Source organism: Haliaeetus albicilla, chromosome 27 (assembly GCF_947461875.1).
Source record: "Haliaeetus albicilla chromosome 27, bHalAlb1.1, whole genome shotgun sequence".
NCBI classification, from domain to species: Eukaryota; Metazoa; Chordata; class Aves; order Accipitriformes; family Accipitridae; genus Haliaeetus; species Haliaeetus albicilla.
Window position 1 is genome coordinate 12,297,589 of NC_091509.1, and position 16,750 is coordinate 12,314,338.

Sequence of the window (16,750 nt, forward strand, 5' to 3'; positions counted from 1 at the left end):
ACGTGGCCGAGATGCCGTGCATCAGGCACGGCCAGCACAACATCTTCCTCCCCAAGATGCCGTGCTCCAAAGTGGTTTTTCTGTCCCGTACTAGCCGTCGTGAAGTGCTGTTAGCTTCCCCTCGGATCCGTCCTGGCTTTGCGAGAGCTGTGCTTGAGCTCCCACCAGAGCTGCTCCAAAACCAGGACTCCGCACCCTCTTTCGTAGCACAATAAAGTTTGAATGGCATAAAAGTTGGAGTCACTAGCGCTTTCCGCAGCCGCCAGCGGCAGTTACACCGCCTTTACATCTCCCACCGTTGCTCTCGGCCCCTCCCAAGCCTCGTCAGCCACCCTGAGACAGCTGCCGGCTCCCGGCGACTCTCTCTGCGTCCCTGCCTTTCCCCCGGTTCAGCAAACCCCCCTGCACACCGTGATCCTCCGCTCTGCTGCGGAACGTGCCAGCACGGAGCTGATCGCCTCAGCGAGTAACGGACCGCTAGTGGCCGTTACGCCACCTTTAAATCTCCCGCCCTTTCTCCTGGGCCCGCCCAAATCTCCTCAGACGCTCTCTCTGGCAATAAAAAAAGAAAGAAAAGGAAGAAAAAGGGAGAGGAGAGGAGGTCTGTGACGCGGGTCTGGAGCCCGTGACACCACGGCACGTGTCACAATGTCTGGGGCTGTCAGCAGGGGCCCCGGCGGGCAGGGCTGCCGCAGTGCAGCCTGTGCCACCGGTGAGTGCGCATGCAGAGGGAAGGCTGGGCTGGACGAGGGCCGGGGCAAAGACGCCGGTCCCTTGCAGCCGTCTCACCCGGGAGCGAGGGTCCAGTCGCTCAGGGGAGCACCTTGGGCAGGGCACGGTGCCCCCGCTGGGGACGGGTGCCTCCCAGCTCCCTCCCGCCCTCTCCTGCCTTTCCCCAGGTCCCTGCGGATCCCACACCTGCTCCCCCCGCTGCCAGCTCCCTCCTGCCCACCCCCACTGAGACCCCTTCCCTTTCTTCTCCTGCAGGCCATGGCTGTCATTCTCTTCCTCGTCCCAGCTCTGCTGGGCATTGTCCAGAGCGTACTGCGGCTGGGGGAAGTCCTGCATGTGGCCACGCACAGGCTCATGCTGCACCTCGCACAGCAGCTGAGCTGGGAGATCATTCAGCCGCTGCGGGATATGGAGCAGATCGGGCTGGTCAGGAAAGTCCTGCTCCTCGCTACCTTCCAACAGCGGTGCTCCCGGGCCTCTGCTCTCGGGGCAGGAGTCCTGCTCCTGCTCCTGCTCCTGTGCCTCTGCTGGAGGACCAGAAAAAGGAGCCGTGAGCCAGGAAGCACCTGCAAGCAGGGCAGCCCTGGAGGTGAAGGCGAGGAGGAGGAGGAGGGAGAGGTCGAAGAAGATGACGATGATGATGATGACGACTCTGGTGACCCAGGGGATCTCGGCAGATGTGTGGTCGATCACACCCAGTGGCCAGCGCCGTACATGGCTGACACGTGCAAGCTGGTGGAGGAGCTGGTAGACGAGCTTCTTAGCGCCTGCCGAAGACTCTCGGGGAACAGCTTCAAGCCACGGCTGCAGCCAGCCATTGGGGTGGGCTGTGCCTACGAAGCGTGGACTGCCCGGGAGAACAATGTCCTCTACCGCCTGCTCGTGCCCCTGCAGCCTCCACCCGGGCACGCCTTCTGCTTGGAGCCGGCCACCGCAAAGGAGATGCTGACCAGCGACTCCTGCCTCCGTGTCCAGCTACGGTGCATGTGCATGAGGGAGTGGCTGGTGGAGGACGTGCTATGCTTCCTCCACCACAGTGAGGAGGAGCTGAAAAGGCAAGGCCCCAGCCTCCTCAACACCCTTTGCACCAACTCGTACTTAGACATTCAGAAAACCGCCTCCTGGTTCCAGATGCTGGTGAAAAACGCCTGGGAGCTTATGCCCCAGTCACACCACTGCCAGCTGACAGTGCTGCCTACTGCACGCTCCTGCAAGATCAGGCTGACAAACGGACAGGAAACCCTGTCCGTTCAGATGATTTTTGGGGTGCCGCTGGACGACGACGACGGCGGCCACGGCGGCAACTCCTTCCTGAGCCTTGAGTAGGCAGAGGCCAGCTCTACCCTCAGCACAGCGTGGCAGGAGAGCTGTGACGTGGCCGAGATGCCGTGCATCAGGCACGGCCAGCACAACATCTTCCTCCCCAAGATGCCGTGCTCCAAAGTGGTTTTTCTGTCCCGTACTAGCCGTCGTGAAGTGCTGTTAGCTTCCCCTCGGATCCGTCCTGGCTTTGCGAGAGCTGTGCTTGAGCTCCCACCAGAGCTGCTCCAAAACCAGGACTCCGCACCCTCTTTCGTAGCACAATAAAGTTTGAATGGCATAAAAGTTGGAGTCACTAGCGCTTTCCGCAGCCGCCAGCGGCAGTTACACCGCCTTTACATCTCCCACCGTTGCTCTCGGCCCCTCCCAAGCCTCGTCAGCCACCCTGAGACAGCTGCCGGCTCCCGGCGACTCTCTCTGCGTCCCTGCCTTTCCCCCGGTTCAGCAAACCCCCCTGCACACCGTGATCCTCCGCTCTGCTGCGGAACGTGCCAGCACGGAGCTGATCGCCTCAGCGAGTAACGGACCGCTAGTGGCCGTTACGCCACCTTTAAATCTCCCGCCCTTTCTCCTGGGCCCGCCCAAATCTCCTCAGACGCTCTCTCTGGCAATAAAAAAAGAAAGAAAAGGAAGAAAAAGGGAGAGGAGAGGAGGTCTGTGACGCGGGTCTGGAGCCCGTGACACCACGGCACGTGTCACAATGTCTGGGGCTGTCAGCAGGGGCCCCGGCGGGCAGGGCTGCCGCAGTGCAGCCTGTGCCACCGGTGAGTGCGCATGCAGAGGGAAGGCTGGGCTGGACGAGGGCCGGGGCAAAGACGCCGGTCCCTTGCAGCCGTCTCACCCGGGAGCGAGGGTCCAGTCGCTCAGGGGAGCACCTTGGGCAGGGCACGGTGCCCCCGCTGGGGACGGGTGCCTCCCAGCTCCCTCCCGCCCTCTCCTGCCTTTCCCCAGGTCCCTGCGGATCCCACACCTGCTCCCCCCGCTGCCAGCTCCCTCCTGCCCACCCCCACTGAGACCCCTTCCCTTTCTTCTCCTGCAGGCCATGGCTGTCATTCTCTTCCTCGTCCCAGCTCTGCTGGGCATTGTCCAGAGCGTACTGCGGCTGGGGGAAGTCCTGCATGTGGCCACGCACAGGCTCATGCTGCACCTCGCACAGCAGCTGAGCTGGGAGATCATTCAGCCGCTGCGGGATATGGAGCAGATCGGGCTGGTCAGGAAAGTCCTGCTCCTCGCTACCTTCCAACAGCGGTGCTCCCGGGCCTCTGCTCTCGGGGCAGGAGTCCTGCTCCTGCTCCTGCTCCTGTGCCTCTGCTGGAGGACCAGAAAAAGGAGCCGTGAGCCAGGAAGCACCTGCAAGCAGGGCAGCCCTGGAGGTGAAGGCGAGGAGGAGGAGGAGGGAGAGGTCGAAGAAGATGACGATGATGATGATGACGACTCTGGTGACCCAGGGGATCTCGGCAGATGTGTGGTCGATCACACCCAGTGGCCAGCGCCGTACATGGCTGACACGTGCAAGCTGGTGGAGGAGCTGGTAGACGAGCTTCTTAGCGCCTGCCGAAGACTCTCGGGGAACAGCTTCAAGCCACGGCTGCAGCCAGCCATTGGGGTGGGCTGTGCCTACGAAGCGTGGACTGCCCGGGAGAACAATGTCCTCTACCGCCTGCTCGTGCCCCTGCAGCCTCCACCCGGGCACGCCTTCTGCTTGGAGCCGGCCACCGCAAAGGAGATGCTGACCAGCGACTCCTGCCTCCGTGTCCAGCTACGGTGCATGTGCATGAGGGAGTGGCTGGTGGAGGACGTGCTATGCTTCCTCCACCACAGTGAGGAGGAGCTGAAAAGGCAAGGCCCCAGCCTCCTCAACACCCTTTGCACCAACTCGTACTTAGACATTCAGAAAACCGCCTCCTGGTTCCAGATGCTGGTGAAAAACGCCTGGGAGCTTATGCCCCAGTCACACCACTGCCAGCTGACAGTGCTGCCTACTGCACGCTCCTGCAAGATCAGGCTGACAAACGGACAGGAAACCCTGTCCGTTCAGATGATTTTTGGGGTGCCGCTGGACGACGACGACGGCGGCCACGGCGGCAACTCCTTCCTGAGCCTTGAGTAGGCAGAGGCCAGCTCTACCCTCAGCACAGCGTGGCAGGAGAGCTGTGACGTGGCCGAGATGCCGTGCATCAGGCACGGCCAGCACAACATCTTCCTCCCCAAGATGCCGTGCTCCAAAGTGGTTTTTCTGTCCCGTACTAGCCGTCGTGAAGTGCTGTTAGCTTCCCCTCGGATCCGTCCTGGCTTTGCGAGAGCTGTGCTTGAGCTCCCACCAGAGCTGCTCCAAAACCAGGACTCCGCACCCTCTTTCGTAGCACAATAAAGTTTGAATGGCATAAAAGTTGGAGTCACTAGCGCTTTCCGCAGCCGCCAGCGGCAGTTACACCGCCTTTACATCTCCCACCGTTGCTCTCGGCCCCTCCCAAGCCTCGTCAGCCACCCTGAGACAGCTGCCGGCTCCCGGCGACTCTCTCTGCGTCCCTGCCTTTCCCCCGGTTCAGCAAACCCCCCTGCACACCGTGATCCTCCGCTCTGCTGCGGAACGTGCCAGCACGGAGCTGATCGCCTCAGCGAGTAACGGACCGCTAGTGGCCGTTACGCCACCTTTAAATCTCCCGCCCTTTCTCCTGGGCCCGCCCAAATCTCCTCAGACGCTCTCTCTGGCAATAAAAAAAGAAAGAAAAGGAAGAAAAAGGGAGAGGAGAGGAGGTCTGTGACGCGGGTCTGGAGCCCGTGACACCACGGCACGTGTCACAATGTCTGGGGCTGTCACCAGGGGCCCCGGCGGGCAGGGCTGCCGCAGTGCAGCCTGTGCCACCGGTGAGTGCGCATGCAGAGGGAAGGCTGGGCTGGACGAGGGCCGGGGCAAAGACGCCGGTCCCTTGCAGCCGTCTCACCCGGGAGCGAGGGTCCAGTCGCTCAGGGGAGCACCTTGGGCAGGGCACGGTGCCCCCGCTGGGGACGGGTGCCTCCCAGCTCCCTCCCGCCCTCTCCTGCCTTTCCCCAGGTCCCTGCGGATCCCACACCTGCTCCCCCCGCTGCCAGCTCCCTCCTGCCCACCCCCACTGAGACCCCTTCCCTTTCTTCTCCTGCAGGCCATGGCTGTCATTCTCTTCCTCGTCCCAGCTCTGCTGGGCATTGTCCAGAGCGTACTGCGGCTGGGGGAAGTCCTGCATGTGGCCACGCACAGGCTCATGCTGCACCTCGCACAGCAGCTGAGCTGGGAGATCATTCAGCCGCTGCGGGATATGGAGCAGATCGGGCTGGTCAGGAAAGTCCTGCTCCTCGCTACCTTCCAACAGCGGTGCTCCCGGGCCTCTGCTCTCGGGGCAGGAGTCCTGCTCCTGCTCCTGCTCCTGTGCCTCTGCTGGAGGACCAGAAAAAGGAGCCGTGAGCCAGGAAGCACCTGCAAGCAGGGCAGCCCTGGAGGTGAAGGCGAGGAGGAGGAGGAGGGAGAGGTCGAAGAAGATGACGATGATGATGATGACGACTCTGGTGACCCAGGGGATCTCGGCAGATGTGTGGTCGATCACACCCAGTGGCCAGCGCCGTACATGGCTGACACGTGCAAGCTGGTGGAGGAGCTGGTAGACGAGCTTCTTAGCGCCTGCCGAAGACTCTCGGGGAACAGCTTCAAGCCACGGCTGCAGCCAGCCATTGGGGTGGGCTGTGCCTACGAAGCGTGGACTGCCCGGGAGAACAATGTCCTCTACCGCCTGCTCGTGCCCCTGCAGCCTCCACCCGGGCACGCCTTCTGCTTGGAGCCGGCCACCGCAAAGGAGATGCTGACCAGCGACTCCTGCCTCCGTGTCCAGCTACGGTGCATGTGCATGAGGGAGTGGCTGGTGGAGGACGTGCTATGCTTCCTCCACCACAGTGAGGAGGAGCTGAAAAGGCAAGGCCCCAGCCTCCTCAACACCCTTTGCACCAACTCGTACTTAGACATTCAGAAAACCGCCTCCTGGTTCCAGATGCTGGTGAAAAACGCCTGGGAGCTTATGCCCCAGTCACACCACTGCCAGCTGACAGTGCTGCCTACTGCACGCTCCTGCAAGATCAGGCTGACAAACGGACAGGAAACCCTGTCCGTTCAGATGATTTTTGGGGTGCCGCTGGACGACGACGACGGCGGCCACGGCGGCAACTCCTTCCTGAGCCTTGAGTAGGCAGAGGCCAGCTCTACCCTCAGCACAGCGTGGCAGGAGAGCTGTGACGTGGCCGAGATGCCGTGCATCAGGCACGGCCAGCACAACATCTTCCTCCCCAAGATGCCGTGCTCCAAAGTGGTTTTTCTGTCCCGTACCAGCCGTCGTGAAGTGCTGTTAGCTTCCCCTCGGATCCGTCCTGGCTTTGCGAGAGCTGTGCTTGAGCTCCCACCAGAGCTGCTCCAAAACCAGGACTCCGCACCCTCTTTCGTAGCACAATAAAGTTTGAATGGCATAAAAGTTGGAGTCACTAGCGCTTTCCGCAGCCGCCAGCGGCAGTTACACCGCCTTTACATCTCCCACCGTTGCTCTCGGCCCCTCCCAAGCCTCGTCAGCCACCCTGAGACAGCTGCCGGCTCCCGGCGACTCTCTCTGCGTCCCTGCCTTTCCCCCGGTTCAGCAAACCCCCCTGCACACCGTGATCCTCCGCTCTGCTGCGGAACGTGCCAGCACGGAGCTGATCGCCTCAGCGAGTAACGGACCGCTAGTGGCCGTTACGCCACCTTTAAATCTCCCGCCCTTTCTCCTGGGCCCGCCCAAATCTCCTCAGACGCTCTCTCTGGCAATAAAAAAAGAAAGAAAAGGAAGAAAAAGGGAGAGGAGAGGAGGTCTGTGACGCGGGTCTGGAGCCCGTGACACCACGGCACGTGTCACAATGTCTGGGGCTGTCAGCAGGGGCCCCGGCGGGCAGGGCTGCCGCAGTGCAGCCTGTGCCACCGGTGAGTGCGCATGCAGAGGGAAGGCTGGGCTGGACGAGGGCCGGGGCAAAGACGCCGGTCCCTTGCAGCCGTCTCACCCGGGAGCGAGGGTCCAGTCGCTCAGGGGAGCACCTTGGGCAGGGCACGGTGCCCCCGCTGGGGACGGGTGCCTCCCAGCTCCCTCCCGCCCTCTCCTGCCTTTCCCCAGGTCCCTGCGGATCCCACACCTGCTCCCCCCGCTGCCAGCTCCCTCCTGCCCACCCCCACTGAGACCCCTTCCCTTTCTTCTCCTGCAGGCCATGGCTGTCATTCTCTTCCTCGTCCCAGCTCTGCTGGGCATTGTCCAGAGCGTACTGCGGCTGGGGGAAGTCCTGCATGTGGCCACGCACAGGCTCATGCTGCACCTCGCACAGCAGCTGAGCTGGGAGATCATTCAGCCGCTGCGGGATATGGAGCAGATCGGGCTGGTCAGGAAAGTCCTGCTCCTCGCTACCTTCCAACAGCGGTGCTCCCGGGCCTCTGCTCTCGGGGCAGGAGTCCTGCTCCTGCTCCTGCTCCTGTGCCTCTGCTGGAGGACCAGAAAAAGGAGCCGTGAGCCAGGAAGCACCTGCAAGCAGGGCAGCCCTGGAAGTGAAGGCGAGGAGGAGGAGGAGGGAGAGGTCGAAGAAGATGACGATGATGATGATGACGACTCTGGTGACCCAGGGGATCTCGGCAGATGTGTGGTCGATCACACCCAGTGGCCAGCGCCGTACATGGCTGACACGTGCAAGCTGGTGGAGGAGCTGGTAGACGAGCTTCTTAGCGCCTGCCGAAGACTCTCGGGGAACAGCTTCAAGCCACGGCTGCAGCCAGCCATTGGGGTGGGCTGTGCCTACGAAGCGTGGACTGCCCGGGAGAACAATGTCCTCTACCGCCTGCTCGTGCCCCTGCAGCCTCCACCCGGGCACGCCTTCTGCTTGGAGCCGGCCACCGCAAAGGAGATGCTGACCAGCGACTCCTGCCTCCGTGTCCAGCTACGGTGCATGTGCATGAGGGAGTGGCTGGTGGAGGACGTGCTATGCTTCCTCCACCACAGTGAGGAGGAGCTGAAAAGGCAAGGCCCCAGCCTCCTCAACACCCTTTGCACCAACTCGTACTTAGACATTCAGAAAACCGCCTCCTGGTTCCAGATGCTGGTGAAAAACGCCTGGGAGCTTATGCCCCAGTCACACCACTGCCAGCTGACAGTGCTGCCTACTGCACGCTCCTGCAAGATCAGGCTGACAAACGGACAGGAAACCCTGTCCGTTCAGATGATTTTTGGGGTGCCGCTGGACGACGACGACGGCGGCCACGGCGGCAACTCCTTCCTGAGCCTTGAGTAGGCAGAGGCCAGCTCTACCCTCAGCACAGCGTGGCAGGAGAGCTGTGACGTGGCCGAGATGCCGTGCATCAGGCACGGCCAGCACAACATCTTCCTCCCCAAGATGCCGTGCTCCAAAGTGGTTTTTCTGTCCCGTACTAGCCGTCGTGAAGTGCTGTTAGCTTCCCCTCGGATCCGTCCTGGCTTTGCGAGAGCTGTGCTTGAGCTCCCACCAGAGCTGCTCCAAAACCAGGACTCCGCACCCTCTTTCGTAGCACAATAAAGTTTGAATGGCATAAAAGTTGGAGTCACTAGCGCTTTCCGCAGCCGCCAGCGGCAGTTACACCGCCTTTACATCTCCCACCGTTGCTCTCGGCCCCTCCCAAGCCTCGTCAGCCACCCTGAGACAGCTGCCGGCTCCCGGCGACTCTCTCTGCGTCCCTGCCTTTCCCCCGGTTCAGCAAACCCCCCTGCACACCGTGATCCTCCGCTCTGCTGCGGAACGTGCCAGCACGGAGCTGATCGCCTCAGCGAGTAACGGACCGCTAGTGGCCGTTACGCCACCTTTAAATCTCCCGCCCTTTCTCCTGGGCCCGCCCAAATCTCCTCAGACGCTCTCTCTGGCAATAAAAAAAGAAAGAAAAGGAAGAAAAAGGGAGAGGAGAGGAGGTCTGTGACGCGGGTCTGGAGCCCGTGACACCACGGCACGTGTCACAATGTCTGGGGCTGTCAGCAGGGGCCCCGGCGGGCAGGGCTGCCGCAGTGCAGCCTGTGCCACCGGTGAGTGCGCATGCAGAGGGAAGGCTGGGCTGGACGAGGGCCGGGGCAAAGACGCCGGTCCCTTGCAGCCGTCTCACCCGGGAGCGAGGGTCCAGTCGCTCAGGGGAGCACCTTGGGCAGGGCACGGTGCCCCCGCTGGGGACGGGTGCCTCCCAGCTCCCTCCCGCCCTCTCCTGCCTTTCCCCAGGTCCCTGCGGATCCCACACCTGCTCCCCCCGCTGCCAGCTCCCTCCTGCCCACCCCCACTGAGACCCCTTCCCTTTCTTCTCCTGCAGGCCATGGCTGTCATTCTCTTCCTCGTCCCAGCTCTGCTGGGCATTGTCCAGAGCGTACTGCGGCTGGGGGAAGTCCTGCATGTGGCCACGCACAGGCTCATGCTGCACCTCGCACAGCAGCTGAGCTGGGAGATCATTCAGCCGCTGCGGGATATGGAGCAGATCGGGCTGGTCAGGAAAGTCCTGCTCCTCGCTACCTTCCAACAGCGGTGCTCCCGGGCCTCTGCTCTCGGGGCAGGAGTCCTGCTCCTGCTCCTGCTCCTGTGCCTCTGCTGGAGGACCAGAAAAAGGAGCCGTGAGCCAGGAAGCACCTGCAAGCAGGGCAGCCCTGGAGGTGAAGGCGAGGAGGAGGAGGAGGGAGAGGTCGAAGAAGATGACGATGATGATGATGACGACTCTGGTGACCCAGGGGATCTCGGCAGATGTGTGGTCGATCACACCCAGTGGCCAGCGCCGTACATGGCTGACACGTGCAAGCTGGTGGAGGAGCTGGTAGACGAGCTTCTTAGCGCCTGCCGAAGACTCTCGGGGAACAGCTTCAAGCCACGGCTGCAGCCAGCCATTGGGGTGGGCTGTGCCTACGAAGCGTGGACTGCCCGGGAGAACAATGTCCTCTACCGCCTGCTCGTGCCCCTGCAGCCTCCACCCGGGCACGCCTTCTGCTTGGAGCCGGCCACTGCAAAGGAGATGCTGACCAGCGACTCCTGCCTCCGTGTCCAGCTACGGTGCATGTGCATGAGGGAGTGGCTGGTGGAGGACGTGCTATGCTTCCTCCACCACAGTGAGGAGGAGCTGAAAAGGCAAGGCCCCAGCCTCCTCAACACCCTTTGCACCAACTCGTACTTAGACATTCAGAAAACCGCCTCCTGGTTCCAGATGCTGGTGAAAAACGCCTGGGAGCTTATGCCCCAGTCACACCACTGCCAGCTGACAGTGCTGCCTACTGCACGCTCCTGCAAGATCAGGCTGACAAACGGACAGGAAACCCTGTCCGTTCAGATGATTTTTGGGGTGCCGCTGGACGACGACGACGGCGGCCACGGCGGCAACTCCTTCCTGAGCCTTGAGTAGGCAGAGGCCAGCTCTACCCTCAGCACAGCGTGGCAGGAGAGCTGTGACGTGGCCGAGATGCCGTGCATCAGGCACGGCCAGCACAACATCTTCCTCCCCAAGATGCCGTGCTCCAAAGTGGTTTTTCTGTCCCGTACTAGCCGTCGTGAAGTGCTGTTAGCTTCCCCTCGGATCCGTCCTGGCTTTGCGAGAGCTGTGCTTGAGCTCCCACCAGAGCTGCTCCAAAACCAGGACTCCGCACCCTCTTTCGTAGCACAATAAAGTTTGAATGGCATAAAAGTTGGAGTCACTAGCGCTTTCCGCAGCCGCCAGCGGCAGTTACACCGCCTTTACATCTCCCACCGTTGCTCTCGGCCCCTCCCAAGCCTCGTCAGCCACCCTGAGACAGCTGCCGGCTCCCGGCGACTCTCTCTGCGTCCCTGCCTTTCCCCCGGTTCAGCAAACCCCCCTGCACACCGTGATCCTCCGCTCTGCTGCGGAACGTGCCAGCACGGAGCTGATCGCCTCAGCGAGTAACGGACCGCTAGTGGCCGTTACGCCACCTTTAAATCTCCCGCCCTTTCTCCTGGGCCCGCCCAAATCTCCTCAGACGCTCTCTCTGGCAATAAAAAAAGAAAGAAAAGGAAGAAAAAGGGAGAGGAGAGGAGGTCTGTGACGCGGGTCTGGAGCCCGTGACACCACGGCACGTGTCACAATGTCTGGGGCTGTCAGCAGGGGCCCCGGCGGGCAGGGCTGCCGCAGTGCAGCCTGTGCCACCGGTGAGTGCGCATGCAGAGGGAAGGCTGGGCTGGACGAGGGCCGGGGCAAAGACGCCGGTCCCTTGCAGCCGTCTCACCCGGGAGCGAGGGTCCAGTCGCTCAGGGGAGCACCTTGGGCAGGGCACGGTGCCCCCGCTGGGGACGGGTGCCTCCCAGCTCCCTCCCGCCCTCTCCTGCCTTTCCCCAGGTCCCTGCGGATCCCACACCTGCTCCCCCCGCTGCCAGCTCCCTCCTGCCCACCCCCACTGAGACCCCTTCCCTTTCTTCTCCTGCAGGCCATGGCTGTCATTCTCTTCCTCGTCCCAGCTCTGCTGGGCATTGTCCAGAGCGTACTGCGGCTGGGGGAAGTCCTGCATGTGGCCACGCACAGGCTCATGCTGCACCTCGCACAGCAGCTGAGCTGGGAGATCATTCAGCCGCTGCGGGATATGGAGCAGATCGGGCTGGTCAGGAAAGTCCTGCTCCTCGCTACCTTCCAACAGCGGTGCTCCCGGGCCTCTGCTCTCGGGGCAGGAGTCCTGCTCCTGCTCCTGCTCCTGTGCCTCTGCTGGAGGACCAGAAAAAGGAGCCGTGAGCCAGGAAGCACCTGCAAGCAGGGCAGCCCTGGAGGTGAAGGCGAGGAGGAGGAGGAGGGAGAGGTCGAAGAAGATGACGATGATGATGATGACGACTCTGGTGACCCAGGGGATCTCGGCAGATGTGTGGTCGATCACACCCAGTGGCCAGCGCCGTACATGGCTGACACGTGCAAGCTGGTGGAGGAGCTGGTAGACGAGCTTCTTAGCGCCTGCCGAAGACTCTCGGGGAACAGCTTCAAGCCACGGCTGCAGCCAGCCATTGGGGTGGGCTGTGCCTACGAAGCGTGGACTGCCCGGGAGAACAATGTCCTCTACCGCCTGCTCGTGCCCCTGCAGCCTCCACCCGGGCACGCCTTCTGCTTGGAGCCGGCCACCGCAAAGGAGATGCTGACCAGCGACTCCTGCCTCCGTGTCCAGCTACGGTGCATGTGCATGAGGGAGTGGCTGGTGGAGGACGTGCTATGCTTCCTCCACCACAGTGAGGAGGAGCTGAAAAGGCAAGGCCCCAGCCTCCTCAACACCCTTTGCACCAACTCGTACTTAGACATTCAGAAAACCGCCTCCTGGTTCCAGATGCTGGTGAAAAACGCCTGGGAGCTTATGCCCCAGTCACACCACTGCCAGCTGACAGTGCTGCCTACTGCACGCTCCTGCAAGATCAGGCTGACAAACGGACAGGAAACCCTGTCCGTTCAGATGATTTTTGGGGTGCCGCTGGACGACGACGACGGCGGCGGCCACGGCGGCAACTCCTTCCTGAGCCTTGAGTAGGCAGAGGCCAGCTCTACCCTCAGCACAGCGTGGCAGGAGAGCTGTGACGTGGCCGAGATGCCGTGCATCAGGCACGGCCAGCACAACATCTTCCTCCCCAAGATGCCGTGCTCCAAAGTGGTTTTTCTGTCCCGTACTAGCCGTCGTGAAGTGCTGTTAGCTTCCCCTCGGATCCGTCCTGGCTTTGCGAGAGCTGTGCTTGAGCTCCCACCAGAGCTGCTCCAAAACCAGGACTCCGCACCCTCTTTCGTAGCACAATAAAGTTTGAATGGCATAAAAGTTGGAGTCACTAGCGCTTTCCGCAGCCGCCAGCGGCAGTTACACCGCCTTTACATCTCCCACCGTTGCTCTCGGCCCCTCCCAAGCCTCGTCAGCCACCCTGAGACAGCTGCCGGCTCCCGGCGACTCTCTCTGCGTCCCTGCCTTTCCCCCGGTTCAGCAAACCCCCCTGCACACCGTGATCCTCCGCTCTGCTGCGGAACGTGCCAGCACGGAGCTGATCGCCTCAGCGAGTAACGGACCGCTAGTGGCCGTTACGCCACCTTTAAATCTCCCGCCCTTTCTCCTGGGCCCGCCCAAATCTCCTCAGACGCTCTCTCTGGCAACGCGAGGGTATTACCAGCTCTCTAGCCCCCTCAGTCTCACAGCGGCAGCGTTCCCGCCCTTATCCTCTCTTTCTTAACTGTTTGTCTTCCTGATTAAGAGCCTAACTGAAGACGGTGGAAGCCCCGAAGAAAACAAAAAGCAGCTTTTAGTGTAGAAATCGACTCCACGACTGATCCTAGGTAACTTACAGATAACAATGACAAGTGTGACCGATTTTTTTCTCCTCTTTGACACTGTCAGCACACAAGTAGCAGGAACTGAACGGTGTTCAGCTTGGCTTTGGCAGTGCAGGTATGGCTCTGTTATCACCCATGCAGATCTAAGAAGGGAAAGACATGAGGTTGGTGTTGAGAGCAAGTGCCATACCTAGGGAAACACAAGAGAAAGAAAAAGGATAGGATGAAGGGGAAAGAAAAAGAGGGAAGAAAGGAAATGGGAGAAGAGAAGGGGGCAGAAAAGAGGGGAAGAAAAAAGGGAACAAAAAAGGGAGAAGAAAAGGGATGGGAGAGATCACTGACATGAGTCTGGAGCCTGTGACACCACGGCACGTGTCACAATGTCTGGGGCTGTCACCAGGGGCCCCAGCGGGCAGGGCTGCCGCAGTGCAGCCTGTGCCACCGGTGAGTGCGCATGCAGAGGGAAGGCTGGGCTGGACGAGGGCCGGGGCAAAGACGCCGGTCCCTTGCAGCCGTCTCACCCGGGAGCGAGGGTCCAGTCGCTCAGGGGAGCACCTTGGGCAGGGCACGGTGCCCCCGCTGGGGACGGGTGCCTCCCAGCTCCCTCCCGCCCTCTCCTGCCTTTCCCCAGGTCCCTGCGGATCCCACACCTGCTTCCCCCGCTGCCAGCTCCCTCCTGCCCACCCCCACTGAGACCCCTTCCCTTTCTTCTCCTGCAGGCCATGGCTGTCATTCTCTTCCTCGTCCCAGCTCTGCTGGGCATTGTCCAGAGCGTACTGCGGCTGGGGGAAGTCCTGCATGTGGCCACGCACAGGCTCATGCTGCACCTCGCACAGCAGCTGAGCTGGGAGATCATTCAGCCGCTGCGGGATATGGAGCAGATCGGGCTGGTCAGGAAAGTCCTGCTCCTCGCTACCTTCCAACAGCGGTGCTCCTGGGCCTCTGCTCTCGGGGCAGGAGTCCTGCTCCTGCTCCTGCTCCTGTGCCTCTGCTGGAGGACCAGAAAAAGGAGCCGTGAGCCAGGAAGCACCTGCAAGCAGGGCAGCCCTGGAGGTGAAGGCGAGGAGGAGGAGGAGGGAGAGGTCGAAGAAGATGACGATGATGATGATGACGACTCTGGTGACCCAGGGGATCTCGGCAGATGTGTGGTCGATCACACCCAGTGGCCAGCGCCGTACATGGCTGACACGTGCAAGCTGGTGGAGGAGCTGGTAGACGAGCTTCTTAGCGCCTGCCGAAGACTCTCGGGGAACAGCTTCAAGCCACGGCTGCAGCCAGCCATTGGGGTGGGCTGTGCCTACGAAGCGTGGACTGCCCGGGAGAACAATGTCCTCTACCGCCTGCTCGTGCCCCTGCAGCCTCCACCCGGGCACGCCTTCTGCTTGGAGCCGGCCACCGCAAAGGAGATGCTGACCAGCGACTCCTGCCTCCGTGTCCAGCTACGGTGCATGTGCATGAGGGAGTGGCTGGTGGAGGACGTGCTATGCTTCCTCCACCACAGTGAGGAGGAGCTGAAAAGGCAAGGCCCCAGCCTCCTCAACACTCTTTGCACCAATTCGTACTTAGACATTGAGAAAACCGCCTCCTGGTTCCAGATGCTGGTGAAAAACGCCTGGGAGCTTATGCCCCAGTCACACCACTGCCAGCTGACAGTGCTGCCTACTGCACGCTCCTGCAAGATCAGGCTGACAAACGGACAGGAAACCCTGTCCGTTCAGATGATTTTTGGGGTGCCGCTGGACGACGACGACGGCGGCGGCAACTCCTTCCTGAGCCTTGAATAGGACACTGTGTCTATTCCTGTGTTTAAATCCCTTTTTTTTCCTGTGGTATGCCTTACTGACTTTCATAAGGCACACCACCCTCCTGGAAAATAAACTGTTGCTATGATAATACCTGTGTGTGACCATCCTGTCTTTTTTAGCTGAAAGCGACAAGAGACAAAGACCACAGACTTCTAGCCACTGTTTAGACAGATTAATATTTATGTAGTTTTTCATCTTTCACCTTCCCACACTATATCACTTCCTTCTTTCACTTGTATTTTTTGCAGCAAGGAACCCTCCCTCTTTTCTGTGTTCTTCCTGGCCTAGGAAGGATATGCCCAGTTAGGGATATCAGCTGTCGTCTTTTTTTGGGGTAATGTCCAGGCTTCCTAGGGTCCTCAGCAGCTGGTCTAGCTTCATAACAGCCTGTACGCAGCAGGGAGGAATGTCAGAGAGATGTCAGGAAAGCAGAACTCACCTCCCATCCACTTGCTCTTTGACCATACCTGATGAGCCTTTTTTATGATAATAATGCTAAGGATCTAAATAAAGAAAACAAATTAATAGTGGGGTGAAATTTTGTCATTCATTAGCATATCCATTTATAGCTGAGAATCCTACGTTTTGCTGCAGGGTTACTAACACACACAGCTCCATTTCACCTATAAAGCTTTTCCTCTATGTATCTGTTCAGCATCTCAATGAGAGATTCTAGCTTTGAGGATCATCATTAAATGCCAGCAATGAAGAAACAGGAAGAGAAGCTGTAAGACCAAGCCAACAATGCCTTAAAACCAAATACAGTTTGATTTCATGAGGTTAGATCCAGATTTTATTTTTCCCCTTGAAGAAGTGATTTCTCTTCCCTTGCCTCCCCAGAGCATGTTTCCTGCAGCTGTGTGTTTACAGTTGCTGAGACGATGCTGCAGTTATGTCAGAACCAGGACAATTGCATAATCTATCAAATTGAATGTAAACTGTGTCTCAGCGACAGCTGCCCAGTAATAATAAGGTTTCCCTCAGAAGCCAGGAGAATAATCCAACCTTTATTACCAATGGCAATAAGGAAAAGCATGGCTCAGCTCTGCAACTTTGGGTCACAAAACTAGGAGGAAAAATTTCAAGCATTTCCCAAAAATAAAAATTCCTTGCTAATACAAGTGCAGAGACTGCAGTCCTGGTGATCCATCCACATTGGTTTTTTTCACTTATAAAATAACTTTAATGCTCAATAGAGATTGAACTGTGTGAACTATGTTAAAAATTTCTGAAGTGCAGTGGAAGACAGGAATCCAGACTGAAAAACAATTGTTCTTTTAAGTGGGATCTTCAGCGGGATGTTGACTTTTAAGCCCCACAATCTTATGACTTCCAAGATTCAATTTCCTCCAGGATGTATTTGTGTGAGAGTGATATATTTGAAAAGGAAGGCTACATTAAAACTAGTGCTATCTCTGTGCACCTCAGTTTTAGGAAAAATATGAGATTATACAGACAACAGTTCAATCCAGTGGATTTGTAAAGAATATTGGCCTGATTTGAAAAGCACTGAATTCTTAGTTGCTCCCACTGCAGCTTCACCTAGTCATTTGGCTGTGGAGATAGAACTGGGGGTCACTGC

At 59.7% G+C, this 16,750-nt stretch overlaps 6 protein-coding genes across 6 annotated transcripts; all 6 read left to right on the forward strand.

Moving 5' to 3' along the window:
• Window positions 1-11: 11 nt before the first annotated feature.
• On the forward strand, window positions 12-2,058 carry LOC138682267 (uncharacterized). The gene is made up of 3 exons (XM_069772301.1): window positions 12-203; window positions 394-555; window positions 988-2,058. The coding sequence occupies exons 1-3, from the start codon at window positions 12-14 to the stop codon at window positions 2,056-2,058; spliced, it is 1,425 nt and encodes a 474-aa protein (XP_069628402.1).
• A 57-nt stretch (window positions 2,059-2,115) lies between these two features.
• On the forward strand, window positions 2,116-4,162 carry LOC138682268 (uncharacterized). The gene is made up of 3 exons (XM_069772302.1): window positions 2,116-2,307; window positions 2,498-2,659; window positions 3,092-4,162. The coding sequence occupies exons 1-3, from the start codon at window positions 2,116-2,118 to the stop codon at window positions 4,160-4,162; spliced, it is 1,425 nt and encodes a 474-aa protein (XP_069628403.1).
• A 57-nt stretch (window positions 4,163-4,219) lies between these two features.
• On the forward strand, window positions 4,220-6,266 carry LOC138682269 (uncharacterized). Its single transcript, XM_069772303.1, has 3 exons — window positions 4,220-4,411; window positions 4,602-4,763; window positions 5,196-6,266. Exons 1-3 carry the CDS (start codon window positions 4,220-4,222, stop codon window positions 6,264-6,266), a joined length of 1,425 nt encoding a protein of 474 aa, XP_069628404.1.
• A 57-nt stretch (window positions 6,267-6,323) lies between these two features.
• Window positions 6,324-8,370, forward strand: LOC138682270 (uncharacterized). Its single transcript, XM_069772304.1, has 3 exons — window positions 6,324-6,515; window positions 6,706-6,867; window positions 7,300-8,370. Exons 1-3 carry the CDS (start codon window positions 6,324-6,326, stop codon window positions 8,368-8,370), a joined length of 1,425 nt encoding a protein of 474 aa, XP_069628405.1.
• Window positions 8,371-8,427: 57 nt separating this feature from the next.
• LOC138682271 (uncharacterized) lies at window positions 8,428-10,474 on the forward strand. The gene is made up of 3 exons (XM_069772305.1): window positions 8,428-8,619; window positions 8,810-8,971; window positions 9,404-10,474. Exons 1-3 carry the CDS (start codon window positions 8,428-8,430, stop codon window positions 10,472-10,474), a joined length of 1,425 nt encoding a protein of 474 aa, XP_069628406.1.
• Window positions 10,475-12,638: 2,164 nt separating this feature from the next.
• LOC138682272 (uncharacterized) lies at window positions 12,639-15,147 on the forward strand. The gene is made up of 3 exons (XM_069772307.1): window positions 12,639-12,830; window positions 13,021-13,182; window positions 14,083-15,147. The coding sequence occupies exons 1-3, from the start codon at window positions 12,639-12,641 to the stop codon at window positions 15,145-15,147; spliced, it is 1,419 nt and encodes a 472-aa protein (XP_069628408.1).
• The last annotated feature ends 1,603 nt before the right edge of the window (window positions 15,148-16,750 follow it).